Here is a 12,020-nt window from a genome sequence, read left to right as displayed (position 1 = left end):
TGGAGGCTGCCGGTGAGCTCCGTGACGATGCCTGTGTGGCTTCACTCTCGGAGACTACTAAATCTATCTTCTCAAATCTAACCTTCCTCCCTTGTTGATACCTCTTAATTTCTCTATCCTCTCGAGTTGAATAATCCTTTTACGGCAATAATGAATTAATAAATAGCCAAGGACTCAGCAGATAGGAGCGATGCCAAATCAAATTAAGTTGTATTATATTCTCAGGAAAAGAAGCTATTAAACTCGCGAGGTCAGAGTGCCGCACACCTCATTTATTAACGTCCTCTCATAAGCTGCCATCTCCGGGGACACGAGTGGAGAGGCTGAGCTCCTATCTGCGTGGACTGCCTGAAGAATCGCCACTCTTGTCAGCAGGTGTTCAGGGGCTGCGTGTGCCGGGGGCTGTGTTGTAACCCTGGTAGATCCCTCGATTTCACGCAATCCCTCCTCCACAGTGTGCCTGGCTGACCGAGGGGGCACGGCCTTCTGCTGGCTGGGGCTTCCTAGTCCCATCCCAGCCCCAACCCGCCGCGACCCTGGCTCCCCGGCCAGGGGTGTGTCAGATGGCATGCCACTCTCCCAGTCCGGATTTAGGGGCTCTCGGTTCCTTAGCGAAACTGTGTCTCCTACCTGCTAAAATTATTTAGAAAAAATTAAGTGCCAGGGCGCCTGGTTGGCTCAGTCGGTGAAGCGTCCGACCCTTGATTTTGGCTCAGGTCATGCCCCCAGGGCGGTGAGCTCAAGCCCCGTGTTGGGCTCCGAGCTGAGTGTGGAGTCTGCTGAGGATTCACTCACTCTCTCTGCCCCTCCCCCACTCATTCTTTTTCTCTTTCTCTCTCTGCCCCCTCCCCCACTCGTGCTGTCTCTCTCTCTCTCTCTCTCTCTCTCTCTCTCTCAAAAAAGAAAACTTACGTGCCTCCTTGTCCAGTTTAAAGTTAACTCCTGAAATTACACATCAAGTATAGATAGTTCAAAGGGTGTGATATCTGACATGTGACATGGGAGGAGCCTTGCCCATGTTTTTGGCAAAACTCTGGCACTGCCTATGAAGTTGACGGGCAAGATTCGCTACCTAATCTAACTGGCAGAGGTCTTTGTGGTCAAACCGTCCAGCCAGATCAGTCTTGCTTTCTGTCAGATCCAAGTTGGATACCTTTTTCAATCAAATAGCAGTACATACATCGTGACAAGCATCTGACTTCTGAATGTGAACCCTTAGGTCTGTGGACAGACAGACAGGAGCACACAACCTGGCCAAGAGTTTGTCACCTGGGCAAAATGAAGGATTGTGTCCTTGATTGTGTCTTGCCTTGCTCTCCTAGGACTCTCTTAGAGGCAAGGAATTTGAAAATCGTCCCCTGGTAAGAGTCAGGAGGGTGAGAGGCGTGCGTTTATTTTCTGAAGGGCAGGACGGTGATTGTGCAGGCGGGAGTGGCCTACAGTGGGGACTTAAGAGATCACGTGAGGGCACGTTCTTCGACAAGTGAGGTTTGTTGGGTTTAAAAAAATTTTTTTTAATGTTTTTATTTATTTTTGAGACAGAGAGAGACAGAGCATGAGCAGGGGAGGGGCAGAGAGAGAGGGAGACACAGAATCCGAAGCAGGCTCCAGGCTCTGAGCTGTCAGCACAGAGCCCGACGCGGGGCTCGAACCCACGAACCGCGAGATCGTGACCTGAGCTGAAGTCGGACGCTCAACCGACTGAGCCACCCAGGTGCCCCGACAAGTGAGTTTTAAGAAAGAGTACACATGGAAGTTAAGGATCTAGACCTGGAGTTCCTTAAAAATCACACATGCCCTCATACCCCCTGGAGAATCATTATGTACCACAAGGATATGTGTGCCCCAGTTTAAAACCCCTGCTTTTAGCTACAACAGCATTCTCCAACTGCGTCAGTCTGTGACTGCAGCCAGTGAACTAAGCTTCACTCGGTATTTGTCTTCACTCCTGTTTGGCAGAGACCTGTCAGCTGGAAGGGTCAGAACCACAGAACTCAGCCTTTCTTTCTATTCAGTACCTGTATTTCGTCAGGTCTGAAGCTGTCATTAAAATAAAAACAAAACTCCTCAAACAAGCAAAGAAAGGCACTTTCGCTCTCCAGAAACGTAAGGGCATTTGCAGATAGGGACACATTTGCTCCGGAGTGTAGCGTTTCAGATGCCAGGACCAGGAACATTGAAGGAGTTAGGAGGAGGCGGGAGGTATTGATTCAGGGACAGAAGGAAGGTAGGTTGAAGAAGGGAGCCCACATTTTTAATCATTTATATTACATGAAATACATAGAACTTTCACAATAAACCTGTAAGATTAGATAGAAATACCATGAGGAAAACAGACTCGGAGAGGTTGAGTAACTCACCCAAGCCCACAGCTCATTAGTGCCAGAGCAGAGATTTGAACCTAGTTCAGTCTTGGTGACTTCAAAGTCCTGTAATGCTGCCTCTCCCATTGGTCAATACCTACAATAGAGTGGGCTGTCTTTCCTTTTTTTTTTTTTTAAATTAAGTATTTTATTTATTTTATTTAACTATTCTGGAGTAGTTCACGTGAACGGGCTGTCTTTCTAACACCCTTAGTTCATTCTCAAAACAACAACAATGACATCAGTAACAACGCGGACAGTAGGAGGAATCTCCGTAACATGCGAGTACCAATCCAATTATAAATCTAAATCTAAATGTGATCAGCAGATGTTTCAAGAGGAAGATGTTAAGTGGCTGAGGTAGAAGGCTGTGTTACTTCCCTAGGAGAGAGTAAAGACTTTCATAGACTGTTTGAGATAAAGTCTTATGAACACATACCAGCTTATATACAAAGTGAAGAAGCGTTCAGGAGATGCTATCTCATACTAATTGGATTGTGTAACTTTCCAGAAGAGACCACACACAAAGTGAGCAAAGTTCTGTGTCGCCGATTCACTTCAGATCCTTTTTCTTCTTCATTATTGTGAAAAAGAGCTTGTTTGTTAATGGTGAAAATAAATATACTGTATTTGAAGATACAAAAATTCTCTCTCTCTCTCCCTTCCCCACATTTCTCTCCTTCCCCTCTCCCTCCTCTCCCCCCGCCCCTCATCTGCAAGGCTGTAAAGTCTATGAGGACAGCTACTGTGTCCGTCATTCATTGTTGTGCCTAGCATCATGCCTAACACATAGTAGACAGTCAATAAGTATTTAGCAAATGAAAGAATCAGTGATATGCCAGAATCTAAGATCTCATGCTTCTAAACTAGGAGATGAACTATATCTTTCAGACTCCAGAATAGATCTCTTTTAGGGTCATGAGAAAAGATTCTGTCAGTCAGGGCTTCTGATCCTTTCCCCAAGCCAACCCTGCAAGTCTTAGAATAAAGAACCTAGCAACTAGAAAAGCACTCAATTTATTTTTAATTTTATTATACTCAGTTTGGGAGGAAGGGTTGTTGACCTTTTTGTGAATATGATGAAAATTACGGCCTTTCTGAAACAAAGGAACACACAGACAAAATTTGATGTACAATTTAAGTAGGTTCATGAACCCTTTAAACTATGCATCTCAAGTTAAGAATGCTAAAGAGTGAAATGCAGCTTAAGGAAAGGGCACAGTCACCCTGCTAGACCTCTCATATTTGAAGGAAAGTTGACAAGAGAACAATAAGAGCTTGCTTTGGATATAGTACCAAAGGGGAGACTATGGCGCCGGTTCCAGCCGTGCCTCGTTTCTGGTGAGACACTTTCGTAAAAGACCCTTTGTTCCCTTTGGGACAGATGCCACCAAACACTACTCCTGAATGACAGTCCACTGTCCAGCCCTTCCTAGCGTGCACCCTTCATCCTGTGATTGGACCACAGGCAGGAAAAGGGGAGAAATAAGGCAGAGTTTTGGATAGTGCAGGTTGCTGAGTTTTTGGCTCCTAGAGTACACTTACATTAATTTCAGGCTCTGTGTCTCGAAATGTTTTTGCTCTTAGCGGAAGCACTACAAGTCTGTTGCCTGGGATATTTTCCTCTCTCCCAAATGGATGCAAGAAAGCACAGATTTTATATGGACGTAGATAATCTGTCACGAGATAAAACATTTCTAGGTCATAGCTGGGAGTGGATGCACCCCAGACCTTCCCTTTTCTCCAGCTCCTATCTCTACCAGAGGAAGATTTTTTTCTGCCCTTGTAAGCACCCCCCACCCCCCACTTCACTACTTCAGATTTCATCCAGCCCATACTAATCATTAAGTTTTAAGGACACAGACCTCACTGGTGACTGAGGATTTTCCACCTCTCAGCTTCACTTTCTTCATCTGCAAAGTGGGGATAACGCCATCCGTCCCTATGTTCTGGGATCATCATGAGCAGCGCTTAGCTCAGGGTCCCTGGCACACAGTAGGCACATGATCAAGTTGACTCGTCTGATTTTAAGGACAGTGGCCTCTAGAAGCAGAGGAGGAGAAACCAGGCAAGTTTGCTCCTTATGCCCTTTGTAGTGGGCTCACTTCTGTCCCTGCCCTTTTCTTACCCAGTCCCTATATCAACAGTGTTCCCTTCTGGGACCGAGCCAGGGAGGCTCTAACCTCAGGCGCCCGAGGTCCTAGCCATGCCTCTGGGACTCACAGCTCACTTTTTTGGTGCCTGAAATATCACTGACATTTAGGACCACCTGGTCAGGGCAGTAATAAGTATTCCTTTCAGCTCCCTCCTTTCCTCCCTTCCTGTTGTTTTTACTTCTCACTCCCTTTTTGACAACAACTATTTCTTGAGCACTTCTCTGTGCCTAGCACAATACCAACGCTAGATACTGCTAATAAAATATTAGATCGTGCTAATACAAGAAACAGTGTGGCTACTCTTGTAGGCTCCAGTCAGAGGTAGAGTGGAGAGTAAATAGCAGACAATTCATAGGATGTGATAAGGGCAATTAAAGAAATAAAATGGGGGGATGACCAGGGGATCCGACTTCGATAGAGGGAGTACCTTCCCTGAAGAGGTGACATTTGAGCCCTGTGACTGTCCTGGGGCGCGACTTGACACGTTGGCTTGATGCCAAATGAGACGTGCTGTTGGCCAGTGCAGAGACAGAGCTTCTCTTTGTTTTTCTCTCCTAACAATAGAGGATTTAAGGCTTAGGGGAAGTCAAACTGCTGATTTTTACTAGCTTTTTGTCAAGTAAGCTTAAAAAATATTACGACCTTCACCTGCGCCTTGATAGCTATTCACTTACTGTGTACAGGCATTGTGTACTTTACATATATTATTTATTTAATTCTCCAATAACCCAGTAAAGCAGGGTTTATCATCAAAGTTATCCCTGTAGTCAAAGAAATCAGAACTTAGAGAAGCTAACTAACTTGCCCGTGGCCAACGGCCCATCGGTGGTAGCTGAGGACTGGGGTCCAGGTGGGTCTGAGAACAGGGCCTGTGCCCCCAGCCAGTAGACTAGGCTACCCCCCTTCTTGTGAGGTCGTAACTCACCTGGTTCTCCTTTCCTCTGCAGCGGTGCCAGTGAAGACGAGGACACATGAAGGCTTGCTGTCCCCAGTGGAAACTCCTCCCTCTCCCTGTGTGTATGTGACGGCGTGTATGTAACGGCTTCTGATTTCTGTGAAAGCTGCCCAGCAACAAACGTCCTTCCACCGGATCCATCCCCAGGTCCACAGCAGGCACACATCTGTCCAAGGGATGACCAACTTTATTGTCACTGACTGTGCTTGTCATTCTCTTGTCATGGTAGGTCAAGGAAAAGTGCCCCTGTGATCAACCAGGAGCAGTTAATTAAGAAGCGTCCTTCAGGTAGTCCCTCAATGGCTGCTTTGAACTTACTCAGGAAAGCCAGCCCTTGGAATATCGTATACCCAGACAGCATCGCTTCATCTGGAAGGATCTGGAATAATCTTGAAGGGCAGTCAGAACTTTTTCCCTACCTGCGAATAAAACCCCACTTTATTTATACTGAAGCATGAAATAATGGGGGAGGGGCAAAGCAGGGCTCTGTAGATAGTTTCTGAAAGTCCCATTATACAGTTGTGAAAATGTGGTTCCATGAAGTGAGATGGGTGGCCTGAAGATGGGGTTGGAGAAAGAGTTAAAAGTTTGAAATACAGGGATATTTTTAGTATATGAGGTTATCCAGCACTTCAGATCCATAATTCACTGCTGTGGAAATGAAAAAAATGATTGAAGAGGTGGAAAGGAAATGACTTTAAAAAAAAAAAAAAAAAAAAAGGACCAAAGAGATCTGATTAAAAGTTGAAATCAGTATTTCTGAACTCAAATTGCCTGAGTTTCCAAAATAGTCACTAAAGGATCTGATGGAGCCTGAGTTATTTGGGTGAATTCTGCCAGTTTTCTGGGTCTTGTCACAACATGAAGTCTGCAATGTATATTGCAAAGTGGGAATTTTTCAGTGTAGGTTTTTGGTGCCCTCGCCCCAACCCCCGTGGCCTCATTTGGCTTAAATGCAGTGTAGGGAGAGTTCTTATCGCTCTGGTGTGCTGAGTCAAGCCCCGTCTCCCAGCAGGTGCACCCACCTTTCACTCCAGCTGGAACCCCTCTTCCCATGGCATCCCACCCACCGGCCTTCGGACCCTCTCCTGCAGCCAGGCTCTCCCCTCTCGAGTACCATGAGCAGAGGCACACCGTGGTTGCCCTTCCAGCCCTTCCCCACTCCCGAGTCACATTTCCTTACCATCAGGTTTTCTATTCCCAAGTAAGCCATGATTTCTAGGGAGTGCAAACCCGCAAGCTAAAGAACCTGCATTTTCTCAGACATCAGTTTATGGTTTGGAGTTAGGGGATGCCCTTACTTTTAGATAAAACAGTTAATTATGAAATAGAATGTTCGTACACGCAGTTAAGGTAAAATGGGACACTTCCCAGGGAATTCTTATTTGCGAGTGGGATGTATGTGTTCCCTGTCCTCTGCCTTTAGCGGTATTTTGGTGTCCACTCCCGAGAAGTACAATCGGAACCGTATCCACGCAGCTGACTCAGGGCCTCGACTTCTAGTTGCCTCCGCAGCAGAGCTGAAGGCATCTGCCCTGGAGAAATCCCTCTCCTCCTGCCTGCCTGTGACCTGTGTACCTATCACAGAGCTTTAGGGCCAGCTGGTTTGTGTGTGTGTGTGGGGGGGGGGGGGGTGGTTTTGAGGCCGAAGCAATACTTACTGTAGGAAGCCTATTTATGTCATTGTCCAATCCTGTGTTTGCTATGAAACTATTTCTTTGAGGCCAGGAAGCTACTGGGCATATCTGCTTCTGGGTTAGGATTACCCTGACTCACTACATATGTTAGGATGTTGGGACCAGGAGTCCTTTGGGCAGTTAAAAAAAATAATATATATATATATATTTTTTTTTCTCTCAAACTGGTGGTCAACAAATGGCTAAGACAGTTTTGGTGCTTTCCCTACCTGCCTGCAAAGACTGGAGAATTTGGCATACCACTAATGACGACCTCCAGCCTCACCCAACAGAACTCCCCAAAAAGGACAAGGGGCCACTCTTACAAGAGTTTAAAAACCAACAGATTAAGAACACTTGAGGATTTGGATGCTTGTGTTTGTCTTTCCCCAATAATTATTGTTGAATCTCCCAAGTAGTAGCCTTATCTTAGCAATGGACAGACCATTGGCTCCTCCATACCTGATTATATGTTATTACTTAAAGTCAGTTTCTGGGGAACTCGAGCATGTATGCGGTAGATACGAACAGAAGTATAAAAATACATGCCAGCCTATCTCCGTATGTTATCATATCTCTGTAATCCTCAAGGAAAGCACTTTTGCTTTTACTTAGGATTTCAGATTTGCTCGATGGGCTCCTGCTGTCTTCAGCACCTGATAAAACTTTAACCAGGGAAGCATTAAACATGGTGCAACAGCTTCTGCCCAGGCTCCTGAGTTCCTGCCAGCAGCATTTATCAATGTAAGAACGAGGATGCTTCCTGCAGTGGCACCAGCCCCCCCCCTGGAGCCAGAGCACGCTGCTCAGACTCAAGCCCCAGCAGGATGAGGCCTTACTGCCAGGTCAGTAACAGAGTGCTCGAAAGTGTGTGCTGACCGACTGCAGGCTGTGGGGGGAGGGGTGGGTGTTGCAGAAATCCCCGGGGAGAAGTCACCGAGGGAGGCAGGTCACGAGTGTGTCCAGAACGAATTGGGTCCCCACAGCGATCCCTGGCTGCTTTCCAAATTTTGGTTCTCTGGAGGCTGAGAGTGGGTTTGTCCTTTGATTTGATATCATTGAATCCAGGCCGATTCTAAGAAGTCCTTAGAGTCTCAGCTGTGGGGGGGAAGTGACCTATATTGAGGACCAGCTGTGAGCCAGGCCCTGCCCTAGGCCCCAGTTTCTCAGCTGATAAAATGGATGTGGAGTGGAAGACCCCGTTGCCCTGAGTTACACAGTTAGAAGTATTAGAGCCAGATTTTGAGCCCAGCTCTCCCTCACTTTGTGGTGGTCGGTGGCACATCGACGATACAGAGGGAGGAGGAGGCCTCAGACCCCCCCCACTGCAATCCGACCATCCCACTTTATGGATTCTTTTCCAAAATTACATTTCACGGCTATCCTTTGGGCTCAGAAATGGCATCGAGGTAGCCTCATTCTGCCACTGTAGCAGATACGTGAAGTCCACATTGCTAACTTGAGCCTGCCCCCAGGAGTTGGGGGAGCCTTTCCTTTTTGGCGCCATCCCCCAGAAATGAGACTTTTTCTAGGCCTTCAAGAGTATAGAAGTTCTTAGAAATGGTCCAAGTGAAGAGGGTTCTGCTAAGTTTATTTGAAAATGTCTGCTGCTGCACTGCCTCAGAGAAGGCAGTCTTCCTATTTTAGCCCAGCCTGTCCTGTGCTCTTTGACGATGTGTTAACTCAAAGTTCGGTGAATCTAGACTTTCCTGCTGATACCTGCTATGGACATGTGTACACACACACACACACACACACACACACACACACTGAGTACATATGTTTATGTAAATGACAAGGGTACATGCATAGACCCTCACACACACATAGTGGGGGAACTCAGGGGAGACCGGGGCGGCCCCCTCCTGATCTTGTGTACCACAGCACCACCGCGGAGGCTTCTGCCAGCCCCGATCACAAGTGTCACCACATAGTCGGAGCTCAGGAGCTTGCTTACAAGGTGCTCACGAGAAGAACAGCTCCTTGGCAGAGGTTGTCGGCTCCTAAAGCACAGGGCCAAGGTGGGCTCCAGCCCTGCTCCGAGATGTCTAACGATATGGGAAACGATAACCCAGCCATTTTGAGGACCCAGGAGTCTGCCCACTCCAGTCCGGACTGAGGGCACAGCTACAGAGTTTGTGACTTGTGCTGGTGGCAGGGTATAGGAAGTCCTCCCCTCCCCCCACCCAGAAAGTGTTCTCTTGCCAACACCTGAAGTTTCATACGCACATAATGGCTGTTTAGTACATGCTTCGTAATCAGAAAATTGGTTGCATGTTTGCTGTGTGCCTAGCCCATCTGGACTTTCGTTGAAAACACAAATCTCTTTAGGGATGACACAGCCCAGACTTAAGAGAGAGAGAAGAGACTTGAGATCTCATTAATATGGCCTACACCCAGCAGTGCTCTGAAGCCCCCACCCAGCCCATTCCCAGACTCAGGCCCAGGGGGCCTGCCTGGTGGAAGAGTAGCATTTGGAACGGAAAACACACCAGAAGCAGCACAAGGAGTGCCGGGGCAGGAAAATGAAAACAAATTGAGACACTTGTGGGTATAAAGGTGCAAAACATGCCACAGAGCCCATGCTGGGGTTGATAGGACCTTGAGGGGACAGTGGACTTATATTAACAGGAATCAAACCTGACCAGTCTTTGTACAGTGACAGGCCATACTGCATGGGTGGGGACAAGCAACGAATCCGTTGTCCTCTGCCTGTTTTCCTGTGCACAGTCACATTCCCTCCTTACCTTCTCCTTCCACCCTTCACGTTAAACAAGGGAACACTCGCTCTTCCAAGGGAATTACACATTTGAGTTAATGTTTCAGTATATCATTTTCATACTGTAAATTATTTTGTAAGAGAGATTTACCGCTATCCCAGGATGTTTGGACTCAGCGCCCCTGTGCATTTGGAAATCAATAAACTATTACTGGAAATACCATTCGTCTCTGAGAGTTGTGCACAAAGGAGCCTGCTAGGTGTAAATATTCATGATGATCTCCATCCTTAACTGTGGGGATGTTGGAGACGGTGATGTGTGGTTATTAGATACGGACGCTCATTTACTCCTGACTTCTCCAGAGTGGTTTTGGAGATCTCTGGGAAGGGGCAAGCGGATACACTTAAAGTCGTTATTTACAGATATGTTTTCTCCTCAAAGTAAAACAATCCATGCCTAGGTTAAATTTTCTGAGCAGAGTTAGATTATAACCCAAAGAATACTTGATCCTGAATGATGTTTTCAAGTAATATTAAAGCTTTACAATTTGGATTAACCAGGGGGCACATCAGATTTTAATTTTTATATTTTCTAGAAATAAAAAATCTTTGTAGAGAAAATTACAGGTAGGCCAGCAAAAACATCTTTGTGGAACCTTGGAGCTATACATGTGAGAGAGAGATATATATATGTATATATATTTATATATATGTATATATATTTAAGTAGGCTTCACGCCCAGCATGAAGCCCAACACAGGTTTGAACTCATGACCCTGAGATCAAGGCCTGAACTGAGATCAAGAGTCGGACGCTTAACTGACTGAGCCATCTAGGTGCCCCCCAACTTCCACCTGTGGGGCTGCAGTGAAACCAAAAGTCATATGCACGGAGGCAAAATGTGAGAACCCAGGAGAGTAGACACTTTGTGAACCGAAAGCGCAAGTCCTGTCTAAAGGCATTACAATTCACTGTATAAAAACCCCTCCCAAAACCCACCACCAGGCATGTCTGGAGGAGCTGCGATTTATGAACCCTACTCTGAATTTCCTTTGAACAAATTTGTCTCCATCAGACCTCGTTAGTTAGCTGGGGGACTGTGTGAACTTCGGAGAAATTGTCCAAGATAGGGAGGTGAGTCGGTCACTCAAGGTCGCCCGGCGAGCCACACCGACAGAGCCAGGACAGCAGACTCTCTGTCTCCTGTAAGCGTCTCCTCCTTCCCCTCTCCGGTTGCTGAGGCCATTTCTGCCTGGTGAGACGGGGTTGCCAAGCCCCGTAGCACTCAAGAGTCTCATGTTTTAACAAACCACAACGTGTCTGGAGGTTTCCTTCCCTACTGCCTGGTGCCAGTATCTCAACACCACATCCCATTGCCCCAGCCCTTTCTCATTTTATTGTCTTTCCCTCGGAAAGCTACAACTCTACTTCGTTTCATTGATCTTTGCTTGGTCCAACTTCCAGGTGGCCCCATTTCCTTTACACTCATAAAAGGGTGAAATTGCAGCTTGTCTGGGACATCTCCTGGCCCGGGAGAAAGCCAGGCTGCCAATCTTGGAAGAAAATATCACAGAAAAAACAAAAAACCGAAAAGACCACTTAAAGTCAGTAACTGGCTGTGCCGAGTATCTGTACTTGTTAAAAACTGCAATCTCCAGTTTTAAATCCTTGTGTTAATAATACTAGCTACCATTTAATGAGCTCTTTCTCCGGGCCAGGCACTGGCCTCGTTGCTTTACACATTATCTTATTTAATTCTCAGAGCACTGACATTATCATCTCCTATTTTCTTGCACAAGAATCAGATTTAGAGACTTAGATGCTCTGCCCAAGGTCACATCCTAATAAACGAGAAGCCAGGATTTAAATCTAGCTCTAAAAGGGTTCACAACCCCTTGTCTTAATCTTTCGCTCTCAGTGGCACAGAGTCTGCCTTGTGTTGGTGAATAACACCCCGACCACCACACATACAGTAAGGCCGTGGGGCAGCAGACTTGGACCTTTTTTTTTTAGGTCCTGCTCTGTACAGTCTACAGATGCACAGGGTACATAAGGGAAGGAGGGCTAACGATGGCAGTGGAAACCTCTTTTAACCTGAAACTGCACTTTGGGAGGGAGGGAGCTATTAGATTTTCTTAGTCTCCTTTATTC

At 46.6% G+C, this 12,020-nt stretch overlaps 1 protein-coding gene across 1 annotated transcript in view; it reads left to right on the top strand.

Annotated features, from left to right (window-relative positions):
* TRIM44 (tripartite motif containing 44) overlaps positions 1–10,092 on the top strand; it is a 109,967-nt gene extending 99,875 nt beyond the window's left edge. The window contains exon 5 of the mRNA XM_060606364.3: positions 5,467–10,092. Coding sequence (XP_060462347.1) covers positions 5,467–5,494 — 28 coding nt within the window. The 3' untranslated portion in view covers positions 5,495–10,092. The remainder of the gene's footprint in view (positions 1–5,466) is intronic.
* The last annotated feature ends 1,928 nt before the right edge of the window (positions 10,093–12,020 follow it).

The sequence above is a fragment of the Panthera onca genome, chromosome D1 (genome assembly GCF_046562875.1).
Source record: "Panthera onca isolate mPanOnc1 chromosome D1, mPanOnc1 haplotype 2, whole genome shotgun sequence".
Classification (NCBI taxonomy): domain Eukaryota; kingdom Metazoa; phylum Chordata; class Mammalia; order Carnivora; family Felidae; genus Panthera; species Panthera onca.
This window is presented reverse-complemented; position numbering and strand designations above follow the sequence as displayed.